General features: G+C 31.4%; 1 protein-coding gene across 1 annotated transcript in view; it reads left to right on the top strand.

Moving 5' to 3' along the window:
• Positions 1-874: 874 nt before the first annotated feature.
• The window catches only part of LOC145324491 (opioid-binding protein/cell adhesion molecule-like), a 49,849-nt gene continuing 25,578 nt past the window's right edge, over positions 875-25,145 (top strand). The window contains exons 1-3 of the mRNA XM_080167075.1: positions 875-935; positions 14,869-14,963; positions 20,088-20,134. Coding sequence (XP_080023201.1) covers positions 875-935; positions 14,869-14,963; positions 20,088-20,134 — 203 coding nt within the window. The remainder of the gene's footprint in view (positions 936-14,868; positions 14,964-20,087; positions 20,135-25,145) is intronic.

Genomic DNA, 25,145 nt, shown 5'->3' on the forward strand with positions numbered 1-25,145 from the left:
TAATAAATTTCTGAAAAGCTTTAGCAGAGAAAACCAGAAAATCTAGTTTCTCGTATTCATTCGAATCCGGTGGATAGGAACCGGTTCTCATCCATACGAAAAAACTATGTCTAGCATCGTAATATATCCAGCTTTCTACGAATATAAAAATGTACAATCATAAGATTAAAACCAGTTTTTTTTAGCCCGCGCCTTCGGCACCTCGGGGCTAAAAAAACTGGTTTTAATCTTATAATTGTATATTCTATATCCGCGGAAAGCTGTTTATAATACGATGCGAGAAATAACTATTATGTTCTTTTTTGATGACCTCCGAATTAGTTGCCGAATGTGTACGCAGTTTCCTGAGTGTTTCCCCATCCTAGCTCAATATTTACTACTAGCTAAAAAAGCTTCAAACTTTAAAAAAAATATCAAAATTTGAAAAATTCAAATTTATAATGTATAAATCGTTTATACATTCAAATTTAGATTTTTTGAGGGAAGTTTGAAGATTTTTAGCTAGTAGTAAATATTGAGCTAGGATGAGGAAACACTCAGGAAACTGCGTACACATTCGGCAACTAATTGGGAGGCCATCTCTTTTTTCATAGTACTCTTTTAATTACAACATACCAGAGTTTCATTAGATGCTTTCACAGGGTCAAGGGATTATGGAGTTTTATTCCTTGTGGCCAAGTTCCTCTATAAGAGACTAAATGTGTCCTACTGTTTTTTCTCCTTGTTTTAAAGAATTAAAGGGGGGGGGGGGGGCACCCATCTGGTATAAACCTGTGTACGTGCCCAACTTTGATTTTGCATTCTCTGAAAGGCATCCATTATTCGTGTAAAAAGGTACTAGGCAAAAAGGTGTCCCCAAAGTTTTCTGAGAGGAATGCTAAACAGCAGGTGCTCACAATTTGGATACGGGGACAATATTTCTGAAAAACAAATCGGTAACTAATTTGGATATTTGGCCATTTTTTTTTACTAGTTTCTTGTTAATTATTTGACTATTTCGTCTGTTAGTAAAAACAGATGTCTAAAGCTTCTTATAAAGATTCTCATGATTAATAAGTACCTACTTTATAAAAATTACTTTATCCTAATGCCATAATTTTTGTTACCTATTTCCAGGGGCATTTTTTCTTGGACCGTCTCTACCCCATAATAGTTGAAAACCATTCCTTGACCCATCAAGGGCTTCACTATAAAGAAGAACAATGTCACTCTAGCCGTTAGCAAGATATTAAGCTACAACAAGACAAACGGACATTATGTTATCATTAATACACTATTAATTTTTCTTTAAATTGTACGTCCCTTAAAAAACGTAAGTGTGACTGTGTGTGTGTTTGTGTGTTTTTGTGTGTGTGTGTATGTGCGTGTGGGTGTAAAAGTAAAAACTGTGTCTTTATTAAACTTCTAGTCCAGATATTGTCTGCTAATGAACTTCCCAGAATAAACCTAGAAGGAATTGTTACATGATGTAAGCATAAATTACTGTTTTACTCTATAGTACTTTGCTGCTCTTTATCTATAATACAAAGTAGAACGATGTCTGTCCGTCTGTCTGTCCGTCCGTCCCTTAAGATCTTGGTAACCACTGAACCGATTGGATTCTACTCTTCAGGGTATATACCTATTGGTCATGTGGTGGTTTTAAGTTATTTTCTTAAGGGGTGGGACACCCCCAACCCCCCTAAAAACAAAAAAAATCCCCCCCATTTTTTTTTTTTTTTTTTGTACGAAATATCCTTGGTCCTTTGTAGAAGATTCCTTTGTGGAAGATTTCCTTTGTGGAATATTTTTTTTTTACAAATTTCACCTTACACTTTTTTTACCATCTCTTGGGGCAAAGCCCCTAGAGGCTAGGGGCGAAGCCGCTAGTTATAAATAAAAAAATAAAAAAATGGTGTTAAAGTGTTCTTGCATCGCTTTTTTAGGTTACTAGCGGTTTCGCCATAGCATCAAGAGGTTTATTATTCACAGGGGCTAGAAAATAGCTTAAAACCATCCCAATCCAAAAAACCTTTATATAACTTTATATAATAGGATAATTGCAGGAATAAGGTATGTCCAACAAGCGAAATAAATCTAAAATAATATTTGGGGGGCAAATGGAGAGGTCGTCAATTTTACGATGTGTTGCCCCCCAACGACAGCTGAAAAATACGTATAGGTTTTGTGATTTCTTTCTGAATTAATTTCATTGTTGGTATAAATAATTGTCATTATCCCAGTTACATAACCCTGCAAAGCCTTTTATAAAAAATATTGAATATAATTCTAAAGTTGAAGTCTTATTTAAAGCCCATACAAATAAATATAAGAACTGTGTTTGCTCAAAACGGACCAGCTTTTTTGTTGAGTTCTTTATTAATAAAAATAGCTTGCAAAGTGAAAGGCGATAAAGCTGAAAATTTGCACACGGAGTGCAAATATCATCCAGGGCAGAACAGCCGACATTTTGACATGCAACGATCCAAAAATTACGCGGCTTGATAAAAAAATAGCTAGACTTTAAGTTCAAAATAACGAAGAAAGTTCTTTAGAGAAATTCCGATGTCTTATTTGTGACATACTTATAGCAGCTAAACGGTTCAATATATATAATCTTGAATAGGAAAGACTTAACAATGCACAAGAAAAGCGAGACAAGAGAAAATGCGCTGAAAATCAGTCTCCATTACGTTTACAGACAAAAACATACTTTTCTTAAAGATGCAACTACTTAAATAAAACGGCTAATTAAACATTAAAAATAAAGCGGCTGACGTTTCCTTGAAAATTTCTGGCAGATTTTTTGTAGGAAGCTTTCATCCTTGCATAAGAAATGACCTTTAGATTTACATTTAGAAATATATATAAATAATATTCTTGCTTTTGTGTTTTCAAGTATTTGTATTTTATATCAATGGTTTGCGGATTTTCTTTTACAAGTATGAGCTGGACAAGAGCGAATAAATGGAGAGCATAGAAGCTTTCACAAAAATATAGCAGTTGGGTAACAAGCAAACTTTATTTATTCATAAGTATTGATGTAGAATACGTGTTTATTGTTGTGGCAGGGGAATTTTTATCGTCAATTGGTCAATATGTTTCTCCCTTAACTATTTTGTCCGTTCGTCTGTCATTTATGAATCAAAGAGTTGCTTTGCAATTTGAATGACAGGGTTAATGACATTAAGAGCCTTGCTATTGTTAACCTATGAATACGTTTTTCATTGATTTAAGTAGAAAATACTAATGTATAAATATTACGAGTTCTATATGACTTCTAAAATTTCTAAATTTATAATCCAACTTCTAAATTACATTTTAATCTTTTAATGAATCCTTTCTTAAAAGTTTATTTTAATTGATATAACATTTTGATATCTAAGTATGTTTTCCATCAATGTTACTTTTACAATTTTTTCCCTTTTCAACTTTTCATTGAAAACTAAGTTTTTATCTGTTGAATAATGATTACATTGTTCATTAGAGGGGGTCAAAATTCATTTAGATTAGAAACAAACGTATTTTAAAAAAAATAATGTTAAAAAAGTAATCCAACTATAGCACATTTAAGCGATTTTGAATGTTGTTGAAAGGCTAAAATTACACTAACATACTGATAAATTACAGTATTTAATAACAATGAAATTTATAGTATTGTAAGAATTGAATAATTTTGAAACAGTCTACTTGTGAAATTCTATTTTCCTCGTATGAAGGTTTTTTTATCTTTCCTATTTTTAGATAAAATGAACAATGAGAAATTTGGATTGGCGGTTCTTATTTTCTGGTCTTCATTGCTCAATTCAGGTTGGAGAGTTTTAACAACAAAGTTTTTCATTTATTATGGTCGGTCCGTCCGCCTGTCTGTAAATGACGTTAATCTAGACTTGTTTTTTTGTCCTATTGATTTTAAACTATGCTTGATGATGACCCCTGTAACAGTTAGCTAATATTTAGAATGCTTAGCATTTCTATTATTAAGTCCATACATCCATTTAAAAAATACTGATTTTTAACTTTTTCGCCTTCAATTTGTTTGTTCTTAAACAGTATCCTGTATTTAAGCACCTTTGCAACAAATTTATATAAATTTTGTATAGATTTATTAATAAGGGCTTCGATTTTACGGGTGTTGTGAAAAAATATGAAAAAAATTGCTGAAATTTAAAAAAATTAATCTGAGATTTTTAAGTTTTAAGTGTTCCTACAGTTAACTAATGCAATGTCTATAACTGAAATAGCTTTTAAAAAATACTTTGTAGCCTTGCCAAATATACCTTTTAACTCTACAAATGTTGATAAAATGGATATTATTTAGAAAATTAATTTAATCACTAATGCCTACTCCCTCCTTAGTAAAATCAGAACTATAAATGGATGTAGAATATACGTGGATATCATGACATGGAAAATATTGTTGTTAATTTAGGTTACTATTTCCCTTGTCATTTATTGGTCAATTCCTTTATCCAGAAAGAGTGTAAAAGATCATTATTTAAGTTCGCTTTAAGTTTCAATTTATTAGAGAACATGACAATTTGGTGTAAGACCCAAGAAATAAATCCATTACCATATCATGTTTAACTAAGTTTAAATGCATTAATTCAATAAATACAAACTTGTAAATAAACTTTTAAACTAAACTGCAGTAATAGGTTAATAAAAAAACTTTGGATATAGTCCCTTTCGTAACATCGCACCTTATTGGGCGATTCTTCGTATTTTTCACAGTAGCTTTTCTCCTATTTCTAGCCCCTGCGGGGGGCTCTAATCCTGCGGGGGCATTTACCTAACCCTGTGGGGAAATCACCTAACCCAATATAACCTAACCTAACCTAAAATAACCTATAAAAAGCCATTTAAAAATACGACGCCTGGCCCCTTATGGGGAGATGTTACGAAAGGGACTATTCCCAAAACTTTATACTTAAATGTAATTGCCGTTTTAAATATGCAAAGTTTAGTTAAAGATTTATCTAATTTTACCATTTAAAATACTAAACTGCATTGATGTTGTTTGTATGTGTCCAATAAGATCTTGTAAACGGTTTTATAAAAGAATTATGTAAATTAAAAATACTTTTGTTATCTAATTTATAAGAAAATTGACTGAATGACAAATAAATCAACCCTTAATCCACTAAAGGTGAAAGAGATTTGGATTTGTACTTACAATATGGATATAGTATATTTAGATGGTTAATCTGGCTACATAACCAATCATCTTAAAAAAGGTATTCCTTGCAGACAACCCTTTTTGTTTATTTATATTCATAAACGATTATTTCCGATAAAACGAGTGACGGAATTTTTCGTTGTTATGATTTCTTAAAAGCTACCTCGTTCCTAAGAAATGAAGCTATTCATAGCGAAACTCATTATACGAATGAATTTCTAACCTATCACATGGCCTTCTTATCCACTCCCCTTCAGTTATATCAAAAAACAAGTTATACTCCAACTTTTCAATTGGAATTGATTTGGCTGAATAGCAGCCCCTGATTATATATAGGATTCTAAAATGAAAACATTAATAAATAGCAAGGCACAAAAAATAAAAAGGCTCAATTAAGAATGGATAAGCAGACGACACATGAAAGAAATCTTTAAAAAAATATAAAAATTTATTTTGCCGCTGGTAAAATTCCCTTTAATTCATTAACAAAGCGAGGTTTTAATAAATGCCTTTTGTCAGAGGAATCTAGATATATCCCTTGTCCCTGATATTTATATAATATTTATTCAGTAGATGTGGGTCGATAATAAATCTTGGGCACTGCAAATTTAGCACTTTCACATAATTTACCCACTTGAGCACCGATACCATCCCCTTATTCTATAAAATTGAAATAAGAAGGGGAGAGAGTAGTTTTTTTGTTTCGTTTGTTTATAAATTTTTAAGTCAGGTTTTATAGGGTTATGGGTAGCCTAACAGGGTTCGGGCACTGAAAGTAAAGATCACTATAGTGTAAGGCATGTAAAAAATCACTACCCCACCCCCACACTTTAGTTATATTTTAAAAATAAGGGTGGAGGAGTGGGGTTTTGGTTCTTGACAGCACTTTGTATGATAGAGCCGCTGATTTTTGTTAGCCCGCTAAACATAAAAGTAGTGTACTTACAATATTGACTTTTTCTAGAGAAATATATTTACTAAGAGACAAACAGACAGACATACAGACAGACAAAATACAGTCAAAAAGACAAGCAATATAAAGACAACAGGGTAGACAGTAGGACAAACAAACTGTCAAAAACAACTTACAAACAGTCAGACGTCGACATATAAACATAGTAAGATAGGCAGATGTCATACAAGTAGTAACAATATATGTAAATGAATGAAGACTATAGCGCTGTACAATTTTTGGTTATATTGTGGGAAGAAATACCCCAGAGTAAATCAGTCACGGTTAGACCCTCAGATGTCAAAACTTTATTTAAGTGTTTGGCCAAAATGACTTAGCAATTGTATCTGTAAGTACGTCTAATAACACCCTTTGCTATTTTTAAAATCCTAGACAATTTTTTTTGCAAGAAAATTGCATAAATTCGCAACCTTTTTTAGAACCACTACATAACTCGAGTTTTAAAACTTTTTATATAAAATCCTTTTTACAAAAAATATCAATAATTACTTAAAATTAAACCTGAAAGAAAAAAAATCTCATTACACGTGTTAATTTGCATGTTTTAGGTCTTTTTTTTGAGGAAAGTATAACTTCCACATTTTTGACAATAATTATATTTTTTAACATTTCAAAGTAAAATATAATAAAACTTAAACGATTTTTCTTGAATTATCAGTTGAAAATTTCATCAAACATGCATTTTAAGTGATGAAAATTTAATAAAATCATTTTTTGAATGTTTAGAATTACCAATTTTCTACATTTAAAACAAAATGTTAACAAAATTTAAAAACATTCTAATATATAACTTTAAAAATCAATAACATTTTATAAAATGATGTTTTAAAAAATAAATCATTAAAAGGTATTAAAATGCATTTTAAGTTGCTTAAAATTAAAACAAGAATATCTTTTTACACTTTATTCTTTGTAATAGAGATTAATCGTCATTTGCTGAAAATGAAACATTTAATAAACTAATTGAATCTTTTTGTGACCATATTTAAAATTTTTAATTTTTACACTAAGATGTTTTTAAATAAAAATCTTTGTTAATTTCTGTTGTACGACAAAAAAAGAAAGGGACTTTTTTACTATTTCTAGGTTATCTTATGCAATTTAAACTATATAATATGAAATAAATTTTAATTGTCTTTCTTTTGAGCCACAAAACACTGTAAAATGTAACATATATGCAAAAATAACAATTTTTTTAATGAATATTATAATATCCTTATATGACATTGCGTCAGAGCTTATTCTTTAGATCATATGTTCATGAAAAGTAGCCATAACTTGGAGGGTTGTGCTATTTGTTAGAATATTAAATAAACTTGAATGGTAAAAATATTAGCATAACCTTTGTCAATTCAAATGCTTTAGGTATATAATTCGGAAAGTTAGTTAAAAAAGAGAGAATTTGCTGTGTATACTATTGAAAGACTTTCAAAAATGTGAATTACAAAGCAATCTTAAAAGATCGGGCCGTAGGCGAGTCTTAGTCGATTGGGGGGTACGGGGGTTTTCTGATAGCAATTTGCGTTATTGGTATACAATGTAAAAAAAAACATTTTAAAGAAATTCTTTAAATAAAACCCAACGTGTATTGGCAGTACAAACATCTTTATGCTAGCAGACATATGTTTATCAAAATTAAAGAAAAGTATTTCCACAAGAAAAATTATTCAGGTTTCTACTTTATAATTTTAAATATTTTTTCTGATAAAATGTTTGACATATATCATATAATCATTTACCAAAAAAAATATTTTGATAATTTAGATTTCAGAGAATATGAAAACCCTCAAAAACTAAGACGACATTTTGCATCTTCTGCTATGACATTTAAGAAAAAAAATTAAAAAATCAAAATTTAGTATGAAAACTATTTTCATCGATTTTTCTGAAGGTATTATCGTATTCTATGGGTTTTTCATTATCATTTACTTATATCAAAAATGCCAAACATTGTACCCTAACTTATTCATTTAATAAAAAACAAACCGTGCAGTATTTAATACTTATTGGCATTAAGGGTCAAGTAGGATTCTTAAATACAATCCAACTGCTTAGTTACCTAACAAACTATGAAGTAAAGCTTTATATGGTAGATTTAAAATGCCTTATGATTAAAATTAAAAAATTAAGCTTCAGATAAAAAACCTTACTACTTTATACACTATGATAATTAAATATGAGTCAATTTAGCTCATAAAAAATGTCGAAAAAAATAGTTATTTCTCGCATCGTATTATAAACCGCTTTCCGCGGATATAAAATGTACAATTATAAGATGAAAACCCTGAGAAGCAAAATGCAAGAAATATTAATTATATTAATATTTAAGATTTAATTAGATGTACATTTAATACATATATTTTTAAAATATTTGATTAATCAAAGTTTATGAATTTTTTAAAATTAAGTGCATAAAATAAATTTGATAAAATTTGATATTTGACTAATTATTTAAAATATAGTTAATAAGACTAATGTATAAATATATACAGAGTAAAAATTAGTTTACTTATATAAGATTTATTAATTTATATTAATAATATTTTTTTGGGTGGTGGAGGGGAAGTATCATCTTCTCTTAAAAAATATTGCCCGTTTATCACTACCCCCTCCCCCCCCAAAAAATATTTTTTTTCTTCCTTCCTTTTGTTTTAAACTGAAATTAAGTGGAGAGTGTACTTCCCCCCTGTCCTTCATAAAAGTGCCTTTAGAAGACTGTAAGGGAGTAGCTACTAATCTAAATCATTACTAACTGTATCAGAAAGTTTTACATTTAACAAACTTATCCTGTATTGACTTATGCAACTAACTATAATTAGAATATTTGTTTATGTAGACACAAAACATAATAGACATAGATATAATTAGTTTAAAAGTTAGTCAAAGTCATATTAATAAAGAGGAAAATATGTACTTTTGAAATTTTTACAGAAAAGGTAGGATTTCTGTCTGTCTGTAGCAAGATATCTTTCAAACCGCTGGAACAATTTGGTTCTTCTTTATGAGGAAACCCATTAAAAGTTGTGTGTTATTTATGAGTGGCTTGCTTCTAGCTACTAATCGGACCACCCGACTTTATTTTTAATTGAGGGTTTATTATTTTATTTTGCCTTAGAGACACAACCCAATCTGTCCTGATTTTGTATCACTTTGAAAAGTGCGATTCCAGTTACGTCATATACGTTTTGGGAAAGAAAAAGGGAAGGGGGGAAAAATCTCTTCAAAAGAGATGGGAGAAAAGGGAAGAGATTTTCTTCTCCCCTTCCCTTTTTATATGACGTCACAGGAATCGCACTTTTCAAAAGTGATACAAAATCGGGACAGATTGGGTTGTGTCGCCTTAGACCAATACTATAATTTTCTTAAATTGTTGTACAATTGGTGCAGATCTTTACGAGGTCTTAATGGTCTATAAAAAATGTAGACTTTAGTACCTTCAATTCTTCAAAACCTGTAGGTAATTGAATAAAAACTTTGAAAGGAAAGGCATGTAAGAAAAATAATTACGTAAGTCTATCCTTATAGAAAAGTAACAAGATCTGTGTCTGTGTGTTTTGAAGGTTCGCTAATCGCTGAACCGGTATGGTTCTTCTTTAAAGTGTAGTTTCTCGTAAGTTCTCTGGTAAGGTTTATAACTATTTTATGGGATGGAAACACCACCCTTCCTAGAGAAGTCGCCCCTAGTTAAAGAAATAACCCCCTAAATATTTTTGCTTTTTCTTTTGAAAACTAAAATGGAAGAGAGGGGGTCGACTTTTTCTTTTTAGAGACTTTCTTGATATTATGCTAGATCTTTAATTTATATATATCTATGCTTCCCCACTTATGGACGTTGTCATGCCTGTTTTAAATGTAAGATAACATCTAACAATATTCCATTGACCTCTAAAATTTAACAGAAATTGAAAATAAGGTGAAATAAAAAAAACTTTGGTATTGTTTTCTTCTGTATTTATGTTTCGCTTTTTTTGTCAGGGTTGAAGCGGTAAGTAAAAAATATCTATTAAGTTTGTTTGATAACAAAAAATATACTTTTTTTGACAATAATCGACAATTGTGTTAATTAGTTTGATTAGTGGTTTCTCTAAAGTTTTTAGTCGAGCACAGAACATCCACAATATTTTGGATAAAAGTTGAATAAATTGGGAAAAGGTTCTTTTTTTATTACTTTCCCTTTAGATAATATTAGGTACTGCTCAGATTTGGTGTAAGGCATAAAAAAAGACAACGATTATTTTACATTCAACGAAAAAAATAAGGGTTGTAGGGGGTTCTATAGGGTTTTAGGGGCATTGTCCGCCGACCAACTATTCTACAAGACAACCAACTCATAAGATTTGTAGAATAACTACGATGCACAAAACTTAAATGTCTCTTTATCTCATTAGGTTTATACAATTTTGCACCGAGTCTTGCAGTGTGTTATTTTATATTATAAGCCTTCCATGTGTATGTATTATATTATATTTCTTTTCAGTAGCAAGGCTCTTCCATAATTCTCTGTGTCTGTACATTAGGGATATGTCAGATTTATTCAGCAAAAATAAAAATAGTTGAAATTTGTTTTGAGATACCTTTAAAAAAAAACTGCCGTTAGCCGGTAATGCTTTAGGTATTTTTACAGCAATTTATTCGTTTGCTAAAAAGTTTGAAATTTATTGAGAAGGTTCTGTAGGCAAATAATCCTTTACTCTACAAAAATTTTGTCTGTCAAATTGTCTATTCAGTTAATTTACTCAGATAATGTGTGAGATAGAAACCTGAATTTTCTTGGATATTAATTTGGGATTTAAATATGAAGTGGTGAAAAGTGTTATGTTTGACGTCATAAAAATACGTTTATGAAGGAGGTATGAGAGTAGAAGTAGGAAAAGAAACCCCTAAAAAAGGGATTGATGATAGACGTATTTTTATGACGTCACATATGACTTTATCCAACACTTCTTTAAAAAGATAAAACTTAAAGCAACAATTCTTTATGGCTGTGCTAATTTGTAATGTTAACCTTGTTATTTTGTACAAATTTATGCATAAAAATATGGTTGCAATGCAACTTATAGAAAACATATTCAATTCACTTTATAGATTTTTGAAAAACTTTTCTTGTATTATTCTGCACATATTTTTATGATGTTAGCTACTCCCTATCTTTATATCTCTTTCTTTATTCTATACTAGCGGTTTCGCCTTTAGTGTCTAGGGGCTTTGCCCCAAGAGGTAATTAAAAAAAGTACTACTGGTGCTGCCAGTAGTTTTATGGCACCAACTGCCCCATAAACCAAAAAAATGGGGGGGGGGATTTTTTTCCACCCCACCCACCCCCCAAGAAAATAGCTTAAAATCACCACAGAACCAATAGGTATATACCCTGAAGAGTAGAATCCGATCGGTTCAGTGGTTACCGAGATCTTAAGCTTCAGACGAACAGACATTAAGCTACTTTGTATTATAGACTAGTTCTTGGCCACTATCCTTCTAGGGGAGGAAGAAAAATAGTCAAATACCTCAAAAGACATTTATAAAGTCCTCTGAAATGTAAAACCAAACAGGATGAGCATTTTCCTATATCTTTAGCGAAGGATTCTGTCAAATGCTGAACCGATATGGTACTCCTTTACAGTAAAGATGAAGTGAAGGTTTTAAACTATTTTTTTGGTGAGGGTACCTTTAACCTCGCATGAGATACGTCCCTCTTATCCCCATGAAGATGACTTTCCTCCTATCCTTTCCTCAAGTACCCTACATGCCTCCAGTGGCGTAAGGTACTAGATTTGTATATATCAGCTAGAAAGAAATTACAAACAGACAGAAAAAAAGACTCACGGACAAACAATCCGATGTAATGATAAACAGACGCGCGGCGTAATTGATAAACAAGGTTGACAACATCCATAAAAGCGAAGCACTGAAATGGTATGACAAACAGACATTAACACTTGTATAGTGTCGATAACTAAGTAATCAGAAAGTGAATGTATAAGATTCAAAGCAAAATTGTAAGTAAATTTGTTGAAAAACTGCTTGTACAGAATAATGTTTATGGACAAACTTACATTTTAAGGACTTGATTATAGAGTTGCTTCGCTTATAATATTGTATTTTGTTTTCCCAGGAATCAGTATACCAAAAATCAGATCAAACGGATAATCAGATCACTTAAAAATTTGTTGTTAAAAAAGTAGAAAATCAACATGTTTAAATGGACGTACGGACATTCTGGTAATGATTATAGAGTTGCTACGCTTTCTAAATCTTACCTTACTACTACAGGAATCATCATGCAAAGTTTGAAATCGATAGGACAATTCTAACATGCCTTAATTAACGAATAAAAAGCTATCTATCTCGGACGGACTTAAGGACCGACCCTTAATTATAAAAAAGCTTCGCTTTTAAAAAGACAGACAGACAAACATTTTAATTAATATAGCAGCTTTACTAAAAATCCACATTAAATTGAAATTTGTAGTTCATTTTTTCAGGTAGGGAGGGAATATAGAACTGTAATTAATACTGGTATTTAATGTTTCATATCCACGTAATTTTATTCGTCGGCTCAAAAACTTAAGACACACTTATTAATTTCGATCCGTTGTTATCAATTGGTATGTACATCAATTTATCATCCATTGTCTTATCTCTCATGATTCCTGATTTTTTCAGGACATTACAGTTACTAAGAGCGCCGCAAACTTTTGAGTTTCAATTATTTGTGGCATGAGTGGGGGGGGGGGGAGGTTAAAGTTAAATAAATTTGCATTGCATTCTCTGAGTAAACCCTTAACAATATGTTCGTGGAAACCAGCAAAATTAAGCTGGGTGGGAGGGGGAGAAATTTTTTGTTTGTTTATTACATTAGGTAGGGTTAGGTTAAGTTATATATATTAAAAGCGAAGCTTTTTTATAATTAGGGTCGGTCCGTCCGTCCGTAACGGATAGCTTTTTTCGTTAATTTAGGCATGTTAGAATTGTCCTATCGATTTCAAATTTTGCATGGTGATCCTTTAGTAGTTAGGTACTAGTTAGGAAGCGTAGCAACTCAATAATCATTACCAAAATTTCCGTACGTCCATTTTAAACATGTTGATTTTTTTACTTTTTTAACAACAAATTTTTATGTGATCTAATCATCCGATTGATCTGATTTTTGGTATATTGATTCCTGAAACAACAAAGTATAATGTTATAAGCGAAGCAACTCTATAATCAAGTCCTAAATATGTAAGTATGTCCATAAACATTATCCTGTATAAAGCAGTTTTTCAACAAATTTACTTACAATTTGGCTTCGACTCTATACATTTATATTCTGATTATTCAGTTCTGACACTATATAAGTGTTTATGTCCGTTTGTCCTACCGTTTCAGTGCTTCGCTTTTATGGATGTTGTCATCCTTGTTTATATTCATATACAATATAAATCAGTAATAAGCTAGTTATTAATATTTATTAACTTCAGTTACAATTATTTAGTATTTTTAGAAATTATAAACTAAAGGCATTCTTTAGAAGTCCTAATTATCTGGATTTCCTCGTATTCTCGTATAATCAACTACTATTGCTATAAAATATAAACACTACGCAAGCAGTAGGTATGCAGAATAATTGAATTATTTTTGTTCCAAAACTGTAAACAAGTTGGTGCCAAGAAGGAAATTATAAACAAAGCTATTTTCACAATCATTCCACTGGAAATTAGAGTTATAGCAGGACAGACATTTTTAAAAGAGAAGCTTTTCTATGTTTTTTTTTTACTTTTTTTTGACAACAAATTTCTGTATGTTATAATTATTCTATTCATCTGATTTTTAAAATAATGATGCCTAATATCCAGGGGTGTCCAAGCTTTTTTTTTGGGGGGGGGGGGTAAAAATTTTTTAAGGGGGGGGTAATTCGGTTTGGGGGGGGGGTAAAATGGCGCGCGAAGTTCGCCGCAAATGAACACAGTAATAGTGTCTGACTGATTATGACGTAACAAAAAAAAATAGCCAATGAGAGGCCGTTATTGACCAGCAATGGTAAAATTTATAATGTCCTCTCATTGGCTAATTTTTTTTGTTACGTCATAATCAGTCAGACACTATTACTGTGTTCGCCGCAAATTTTTTTCCCCCCCCAAAATTTTTACCCCGGGGGTAAAATTTGCTTGGGGGGAGTAATTACCCCCCCTGAAATCTGTTGACAGGGGTAAAATTTGTTTACCCCCCCCAAAATTTACCCCCGGGGTAAAATATTTGGGGGGGGGGGGGGTAATTTAAATTTTATTAAAAATTTTGTATTAAAAATGCGCGCGAAGCGCGCAAAAATTTTTTTTGTTCGAGATTTTTTATTTTGGGGGGGTATTTACCCCCCCAAAATTGTTTGGGGGGGTATTTACCCCCCCAAAAATTGTTTGGGGGGGGTAATCGCCCCATTACCCCCCCCCCCCCCCTTGGACGTCTATGCTAATATCACAAGTCACAATGTTATAAGCGAAGCATCTCTATTAACAAGTCCTAAAAATATAAGTATGTTATTAAATAGTATCCGGTATTTAAGAAGTTTTGCACAAATTTTCTTACAATTTTGTTTAAAATTATGGCTTAATACTCTGCTTATTTAGTTCTGACACTCTACAAGTGTCAATGTTCGTTTGTCCTACCGTTCGATTCGCTTTTATGGATGTCCTTGTTGTTTTCAAAATTACCAACCAAGTTTTATACTAAAAGGACGATTCAATAATATTTATTTTTTTAGTGAACCCCATCCCTGACATAGAGAACTCGTTCATTGTGTCGAAGCCCCACACATTTCAATCTCAAGTGGGTGGCAATATTCTCTTTCACTGCAAGGTAAGTTAGGTTAGTAAAGCCCCAGTGGGAAAGCATATACAGGGTGTCCCTCGTAAACTGGTTTTTTTAAAAACACTTATTACTCCCTTACAATTGAGCTAGCTTAGTAAAATAAAAAGTATTTGGCAGCCTACTACTGACCATTTAATGATATAGTGATGAAAAATCCGCAAAGATAACAGAAAAAAATCTACAAGGTAATACATAACAGGCTGATTTTAGTGAATATAAGACTAATCCACAAGAAAAATATGCCTTAGTTAACTTTAAAAGCAGCTGGTGGTCAAACGGTGGATCACAAAGACTTTCTCCAGACAATATAAGAACTGGCATTGTAGTATAATTAAAAAATCTGGTATATTTCAGGTTCTTGTGTGCATTTGAAGCGAGCTCTCATGAAAAATTAACAAAGAAGATCAATATTATGCCTATTTTTACATATTCACTTATATTACACTTCAGATTCTTGAATATTGCGAATTTCTGGTATGCCATGTCAAGCCTGTTCTATTTTTGTGCTTAGAAAGTCTGAGCGAACAGCCGTTTGGACCCTAACTAATCCTAAAGTTCACAAAGCAAATATTTTCTTGCGGGTTAGTCTAAATTCAATAAAATGAACCTCTTATGTAATACCTCGTAGATTTTTTCCTGTTTATTTTGTGGATTTTTCATCATTACCCCATAAAATGGTCAGTAGTAGGCTGCCAAATACTTTTTATTTTACTAAGATAGCTCAAATATTAAGGGAGTAATAAGCGTTTTAAAAGAACCAGTTTACGAGGGAATCTACTGTAGTTTAATACAGAAATCCGCAGAGTTTGGTTCGAGTGTTACAAAGCCTCATGAATCTTTTCTTAAGTTTGTGGTAATATTTCAGGAATGAGGTATAACCAACAAGCGAAATAAATCTAAAATAATAGTTGGGGGTCAGATAAAAGATCGTCAAGTGTTGACCCCCAACGACAGCTGAAAATCACGTATAGGTTTAAGGATTTTTTCCGAATTAATTTCATTGTTGGTATAAGCTGGTAATATTCTCTTTCACTGCAAGGTAAGTGAGGTTAGTAAAACCCCAGTGGAAAAGCTTATGACTAAATATAGAAATCCGTAGGGTTCAAAAGTGATTTTAAGTTGGTGGTAGTATTCTGTTTAATCTAAAGTTGGGTTATTTTTGAATATCCTTGCAAGGTTAGAGTATTGCTTAATCAATGTTAAAGAGCCCAAAACTTTTAATCCCGAGTTGGTTGACTGTAAATCATACAGTTTTATAAATTCGTTCTCTCATTCGATGGCATTTTAACTTTGTTGACTAATCTAGATAGGGTCTAAACTTTTAAACAATAACTTTAATTTAAACAAGGGTTAATTTTGTTAATCTTAAACTATTTTTTATAGTATTCAATTTAGCTTAGTTAATGACGTAATAATCATTTCAAAAGAAAGGGTTAAACATAAATATAAAAAATGTATAATTTTATAATTTCATAAGAAAACTGAATTTCAGAGTAAAACTTACTTATTATGGTAATATATTGATTTAGAAGCTGACAAAATATAATCATTTTATAGTATTTCATTATACTCAGTTAGAACTTTTCTCACTTATAAGCTGTTCTATATTTGGCGGTTATCCGTACGTACGTAATTACAGTGTTTTATGACCATTCCATTGACTATCACATGTTGTCATATACTTTCTTACAGGGAGGAAGGGGACAATGAGCTGTTAATTAGTCTCCAAAGTTTTATGATAACGTTTTCATATTCATTGGCTTAATAACTTTGGGGACTTTTATTGAATTTTGATTTTTCATTATGTCCAAACGTTTCAATCACTAGTGGCATTCTACGGGAAGGATAATTTTGTGTATCTTCATTGGGGATGTACATTTATTTATCAGATCCCTGATTTTCTTCACACACAATCCATTTGTCTCTCTTATTCTTTGTTCTCTGATTAATATATATACATATTTAATTTTATATATTACTGAAAGGTATAAAGTCATGTACAGTACATCCTCAATGATGAGACACAAAATTACCCCTTCTGTAGATTAAAATTAGGGGTTGAAACGTTCAAACATAGAATTCAATGAATCAACCAATCAAAATTCACTAAAGTCCCAAAAGTTGTTAAGCAAACGAATAAGAAACAGATCGTTCAACAATTATTTGGACCAGTGCAGGTTTTAAGCAATCAACTTATATGGTTATTTTATTTTATGTTAGGTTAGGTTAAGCAAATGTTCTCAGCAGGGATATGAAGTCTTTTTCGGTGGTCCAAAACTAGATTTAAGGAAAGGTACCAATATACTTATACCTTTGTCCCTCTTATATAGACGCCTGTCCAACACATTTGATGAAATTAATTTAGAATAATGTATGAGTATTATTGCCAAGGCTATTTAGGTGGATGTCCCAACAGTCCAGCTAATTTTCAAATCATCTGAATAGAAGATTAATACTTTAGCACAAAATGCCCCGTCACCTTTGCTTTAATCTTACAATTAGAACCCACCCTAAATTTATTGACTTTAGATCTTTATAGTAAGGAAGGGGGCATAGAACTGTAAAAATTACACAGCTATCCAAAGTTCTATACCCACGTTATCTTATTAGTTGGCTAAAATTTGGATACTTTTATGCAATGAAATTGGTTGTTTCCATACCAGTAGAGTCCAAACTTTTCAACCTATAATGTATCAACATTGGGGAGGTACATCAAACTATCGTCCATTGTATTATCACTTATTATCCTAGTGCTATAAGTATGACATACTTGTAGTAATGACAATATGCGGGAATATTAGAACACTATTTAGGTCTGATGCCGTAAATAGAGGTGGTTTTTGAAGCGTTGCTGCTTTGTATAGAGTTTTATTTGTGCTTCAATTTGTATTAGCTATTTAAGAAAGGGAGAAGAGAATGCAGGTTATTCTAAATTTCAATTAGTTTTACTTTGACAAAACTTTTGGTGGTTATATAGAATCTTATAATATTAGTATTGATATCTAAAAATTAAGGGGAGTGTCAGGAGTAGTGGAGGTGCATTACGGAGACAAGGATAATCAGATCAAACACTTATAGAGTAGCTACGCTGCTAATAATTTATAAATGCAAATAGGATGATTTATTAATATTAAATAGCTGGAGATATTCATTGATTTTTTAGTTACAATATAAATGTTAATAATAGGAAAAATCAAAAATATTCATTTGGCTTTTTTCATACCTATAAAAAAAGTATAAGAAAAGTAGGGAAGTTTAGAAACATAAAACAATGTCGTAAAATATCGAGATTAGTTAGACAATCTGACTGACAAAGGTAAATGGATTAAACATAATCTTTAATCAAAGATAAATGGATTAAACATAATCCTTAATCAAAGAAGCATTTCCCGTAGCATTATTGACAGATATATAAAGACAAATTGAAAAAAAGGCCTAAGAATCTTCACGAAAAATTTCAGTCATATATCTTTAAAAGTGGCCGTGTAAATCACATTTCCTCTGTAAAAATACTCTTTTAGCACTACCGGCAGACTGGCAGACGAAACAAGTTAAAACTGGATATACGAAGTTTATATAAATTTGAAGAGGAAAATTCAGCTTTATTCTTTTAATGCTGTAGTGTTTACCGGCGAATTCAGTTAAAAAAATGGATGATAGATTATGCTTTGATTAATTATGAATACAAATTTCGGGTATAGTCCCTTTCGTAACATCGCACCTTATGGGGCGATTCTTCGTATTTTTTACAGTAGCTTTTCTCCTATTTCTAGCCCTTGCGAGGGGCTCTAACCCTGCGGGGCCAATTACTTAACCCTGTGGGGCAATCACCTAACCCAATATAACCTAACCTAACCTAAAATATCCTATAAAAAGCCATTTTAAAAATAGGACGAATCGGCTCTTATGGGGCGATGTTACGAAAGGGACTATTCCCAAAATTTCCACCTTCATTAGATTAAAACAAAAGAGTTAAAAGTTTGGAAGCATAATTTTATTGCCTTCAAAAAAATTATAAGATTTTTTAAGGATATTTAGAACTAATTTGTTGTCCATGGTCCTTTCCTTTCCCGTGTAAAAGGAAGTGAAAGAAAAGTTTTAATTGTATGTCTACAGACACAGTATAAAAAGTTCACATTAGAAATCTCTATCTTTGGATCAGGTCGGAATTGCTAAGAAAATGATTACAATTTTCGATAGTTTTTACAAGCTTCTAGAGACCAAACGGCTGACTGACACAGTATGAGAGAGAACCCGCGATTGTTCCGTATCACATAGCGCATCTGCTCGTTGTCAGGAAGGTGATAAGTTTGAATCTCGGCTTGTATAGAAGGTGCGCGACTTAAATAGTTAGAGTACGAGGAATGCCTTGGCTCAAAACAAGCACAACTTCTAAACTTGCATAATAGGAGTATGTTTCAAGGTGCGTGGAGAGGTTTAGAACCCGAAGCGACACCAAGCCAATTAGATGTCAAACGATTAATACCCACTTAATTATTTTTTTCTTCAGCTTTTAAAGTTGTTGAAAACAACATTTTTTCGACTTAATCCAATATAAATCTTTTCATATAGGAGACGTTGGGTAAAAACTTACTATTAGATAATCTACAATAATAACTGAAACACATCAAATAGAAATCTAATAAAATGGATTTGCACATTATTTATTTTGCGCAAAAAGCATTTCAACTTAAATTAGTAAACCCAGTATTTTATGATATGATATTGAATTATAAAGTATATAGATGAAAGAATGTAAATTTTTACCATGCCGTTTCATAAATAACAAGACTTAAAAATTATCCCGTTGTGAAACACTAATGCAAATCAATAGTCTGTAAAAAAAAAGTCAATCTAGGTGTATCTCAAAAACTGTCTAGTAACAGTATTTTTTGGTATTTATATCATTATTGCAAATTCATAATTATCATATTCTAAAAAAATACTTTGTGACTTACCACTCCAAGTACTTTAACTTCTTGGAACTATCCCTTTAACCCATAAAATGGTGTCTGAAGTTATTCTAATATCTTTTTAAGAATGATGCAAGGGGCGAAGCCAATAGTAGTTGACTTACCTTTATACTTTGTTTTTATTGACATAATGTTTCAGGTTACAAATCTTGGTGCTATGGTCGTTGTTTGGAAATATGGTTCTAGGTAATTAAAATAATTTTATGTTCTCATTCACTTTAATGGCATGAAAACAATTTATGTTTACAAGTGACTCGACCCTTTTTGTTTTTTTAAAGGGATGAGGGAGGGAGGTCGTAATTTATTTTCTGTTTCAGTGTTTAGATATATTATAAATCACCAACAAACGTATGAATATTATTTGTTTTCTTCATTACAGTATACTGTATTTTGATAAATTTCCGTTGCTGCAATAGACAAAACTGTTCTTGTTAAAATGATAAAACGTTGAAAATTAATTAGAGAACAATTTTGTATGATGTGCATAGTACAGATGTACATTTTTATGATGTGAGGAAACTTAGAATTTAATCTTTAGAAGTATCAGATTTTCCTTATTACTTCACAAGAAATTTTTTCTTCTTAAATTTTTGCAGTTTGCAAATTTTGATCTGAAATGAGTAAAATTTTAAGTACAGCTACCAATTACAGTGGGCGTGCCTTTAAGGTGATCGTTTTTAAAATGCACTAGTTAGCTTATGAAACGACATACTTTTAATTCCATACGACTTGTTTTAATAGCGTATTTTGACGGAAAGGTATTTTTGGGTGACTTAAGCTTTCATTTTCACATTTGGTCACTTCTAAAGATTTATAAAACTTTTAGACAATTATAAAAAGAAATGGCAAAACATGATACGGGACAAAACTATGAGTAAACATCATAATAGCAAATTATTTTAAGGTTCTAGTGGTAAAACTAAGATAATAATTTCGACGTAAATATCAGAGAAGTTAGCTCGTATAACAACATATAGGTCGACAAAACCTTATGAAAGACAAGTCTTCATTTTTGGGTAATTTATGCATGTTGGACTTTTACAAAGCTTTTGACAAAGATTGGTAAATAAAGAAACTTCAAATCGATATATCATTACTTGGATGTTGCTCTAGATTTTTATAATGATAAAGTTTTGCACGCAGCTGGCTAAAATAACATAATCCCTCTTTACCACATCCCCTTCTTCTACTGGATGAACGAACCGACCAATAGATTAGCAAGCTGAATTATCGATAAATTTTTCTTGGATAAAATATTTGGATGAAATACATAAATGTTTCATCCTTCTTTAAATAAAAACAAAGATGTCAATATGCATGAAACATAAGCTCGCAAAGACAGTGGGACAAATGAAAATGAATAATTATAGAGTAACATTACTTCGATATTGAAATCTAAACTAACAATTTTAATCTGTCATTAACATTCAGCATCAATTCTTTAAGACCTACAAATATTTTGGGATTTTATTACACAAACGCTAGTTCTATAAACTTATTGTATTCCAAAATAGCGAAAAAACAACGGCCTTAGCTAACCGTTACGGACGGAAGTACGAATGTAAAGACGTTTACTTACTGTTGAAAAGCTTTGCTTTAGATAAATGTATAAACTATAGCTAAAACATGTAAAAACAAATATTTTTTACCCAGAAAAACAAATTCTCAGAAATGATTTAATTTCAGCCCTTATAAATTGGGGCTATAAATATTTCGCAAAACACAAATTTAAATCGAAATTTTAAAGGGACAATCCACTTTTATATTTTATTCGTAATTTTCCAAGAAAAATTAGGCTTAAAATGGACATACAGATTTTCTTATAATCAGAGTCTGCTATTCAGCCAATTAATTTCATTTGAAATTGCCGAAAATTAAATGCTTTGTTGGCGTAGAGTTGGCATAAAACTTGTTTTATGATGTAACTGAAGGGATGCAGATAGGAAAGTAGAAAAAAGGGAAGGGTTGTGGGGAAAATTTCACTTGGAATTGTTTGTCAGAATCATAGTCCCTTTTCCCTGCTTTAATAAAGTTTATAAATAGTATATGATTGAAATCGATAGGATAATTCCAGCATGCTCAATTTTTGACGATAAACGGACGTATGGTTAAAACCAATTTCAAAGACGCTGGAAACTTCCGGAATGAAGATTTTAAAATTGATATTTCATACAATCCTTTTTTAACGATGTTAAAACATTGATTTTAGAAATATTATCAAATTAAAAAAAATAAAATATAAAAGTTTGGAGTGACCCTTTAAAGTCTGTTTTTTACCAACAACATAGGTTTCTGATTTAAACAAATGATTAAATTCACACAAATTTTCAAATTATTTTATTTAGATTTAGTTTTTTTATATTTATTGTAGATACTTACTATAAAAAGTCCAGTAAGTCATTAAAACGGGTTCATTTTACATTTAGCTGGATTTTCACATATTAATCAGTACATTATAAAATAAAATCGCCCAAGTCAAAATGAAGTTATCCCGAAAAACATAAAAAATTGCCCTTTTGTATAGTTTACTCTATGGTTAGGATTTTTGAAAGAATTTGCATCCTCCCATCACACTTTAATGAAATGTGAAAATTTTAAATCAAGATAATTTTGTCCCTTACTCTGGGAAAAATAGATCAGTATATTTTATTTTCAATGTAAATATTTTTTGCTGTACCCAAAAACTTAAAAGGATTTGTCCAAGGGGTAGAGTTGTGGATACTTACAACCTATGTTATTTGTTTTGGAATCAAAATTACAATACACGTACAGCATTAGATGAAACGTGCAAAATGTAAACTACAACCATTTTTGAGATCTTATTGGACATGCTTTCACAAAGACATTTATGCAACCCAAATTATTATCTTTTTAAAAGTAATATTTTTTTCATTCTTTAATTTAGAGCGTAAAATGTATGAAGAAACAAGGATGACAAAATCCACGGGGGCGAAGCTCTGACACGTTAGGGAAAATTGGAGTGGGATTATAAGACCGCCTCCTTACAAAAAATGGTTTACGCCCCAAATCATATGGCCCATTTGAGTTGTCTGTTTGTCCCTGTCTTCCCTCCACTTGAAAAGAGGAAACTTTGTGTAAAGTTTCCATGAAAACAGTTACAGGGTGTTTATACTAAAGATTTAAAAAAAAGTTCTACAGGATGTTTAGAAGATAACAATTTTACAGAGTTTATGGTTATGTTTATTAAAAAAAATTATCTGTACAAGATACCTACAAAAAAGAAACTTTTATTCAAGTAAAGCTTTTAAGAAAACAGTTTTACGATGTGTATGAAAACAGATTCTGGGTTTTTGGATATTTCTTATAAAATCATACACTATGACTAGAACCAATGCAAAACTTTCTGTAAACTGTTATATGTGATAAAACCTATTACTTTCATTTACTATGGCATTTAACTTTTTAAAAAACACTATACAATTTGGAAAACAAAAAAGTTTGAAAAATTGACAATTTTTTATAATTATGTCCCATTGTGATGAGTGGATATATGGATAATGGTGGAACATCACTTTCACATATTTTCATATTCAAAAAGTGTTTCATGTTTTCACAAAGGATCTTGAACAAAGTAGCTTCGGACAAAGTAACCTCTGGACAAAGTAGTATCTAGGACAAAGTAGCCACGGGCCATGATCTTATTAATAGTGGAGGCAACTTTCCTTAGGTGGAAACTTTGTCCGGAGGCTACTTTGTCCGAGGCTACTTTGTCAAAGATCCTTCACAAAGACAACAGAGACAATAAATTAACGAAAATCCCAACATTCTTAAGAATTGAAAACAAAAAATCTTAGACTAAGTGAGTTATAGAGTACTTTCAGTGATCAAAAATATTTTGAAATCTCGAAATCTTTAAGATTTTAAATGTAGCATGACTGGCAGACCAACGGACCTAGTAAATTGTAATCTGGATGTGTTTGGTATAGGGAATCTTCCCAAAATCAGCCGTAGAGAATAGCAGTCGAGAAAATTACATTTCCTCCATAGCGTTACGGACTGACGGACATAGTTGATTATAGAGCATCCTTGCTACTAAAAATGAGTTTATAATATTGAGAGGTTAATAAAGTGAAATGAACAGTTTGTGCTGTAGTAATACTTTTCGGTTCTGAATGCTTCTTGCTGTACGGAAGTGATTGAGCACCAGGGATAAAGAATGTGCATCTTGGTTTTAGTTGCAAATTATCACGAATTGAGGGATAGGTAAACTCAAGATAATATGTCCATTATTCCAAGTTTCTAAAAATATTTTAGACACTGTTGGATACTATTTTGTATTGATGTAATTGCAAGGAGGAAATTAATATCGTCAATTGTCAAAATAAAAGAGTTTGGGCCCCTTTCGTGGCAACGAACCTTAAGCGGCGATTCGACGTATTTTCAAAATGGCTTTTGATAGGTTATTTTAGGTTATATTGGGTTAGTTGATTGCCCCACAGGGTTAGCCTCGAAAGGGACTATACCAAAGCGTAGTTTTTAGAGTAATACGCTTTAGTATTTTAATTTGCCCCGCAGGGATGAAGCCCCCGCAGGGGCTGGAAATAGGAGAAAAGCTACTGTGAAAATACGAAGAAACGCCCCTTAAGGGGCGTTGCCACGAAAGGGACTATACCAAAGCGTAGTTTTTAGAGTAATACGCTTTAGTATTTTAATTTGCCCCGCAGGGATAGAAGCCCCCGCAGGGGCTGGAAATAGGAGAAAAGCTACTGTGAAAATATGAAGAAACGCCCCTTTAAGGGGCTTTGCCACGAAAGGGAATATACCTAAGAGTTGTATTTAAAAGTTAAATTTTTGAACTGTTGCTATTAATCAACAAAATCTGTACTTTAAAATATATTTTGTAATATTCCTTAGAATTGTGAAACAAATTTTAGATGAAAACACTTTAAATATAATGTTTTTGATATTTTAAATTGTTTCATATTAGATTATATTTCAATTAAAATTTCAACATTAGTTTAAATATGTAAAATATTATGATGGATTAATACATATATCTTTAAACAAGAAAGTAAAAATGAATGAATACGCTAAATAATCTTCTTATAGAGGAATAGAGAATATATTCCTCTGAAATAAGGTAGTTAGATGCAGGGATATAAAGGGATACGACAATGGCCGATAAATTGATGTACATATTATTAGAGTCTGTCTGAACGTGTATGTGATTCCTTTC

Source organism: Acartia tonsa, chromosome 7 (genome assembly GCF_053477335.1).
Source record: "Acartia tonsa isolate MP-2025a chromosome 7, ASM5347733v1, whole genome shotgun sequence".
Lineage (NCBI taxonomy): Eukaryota > Metazoa > Arthropoda > Copepoda > Calanoida > Acartiidae > Acartia > Acartia tonsa.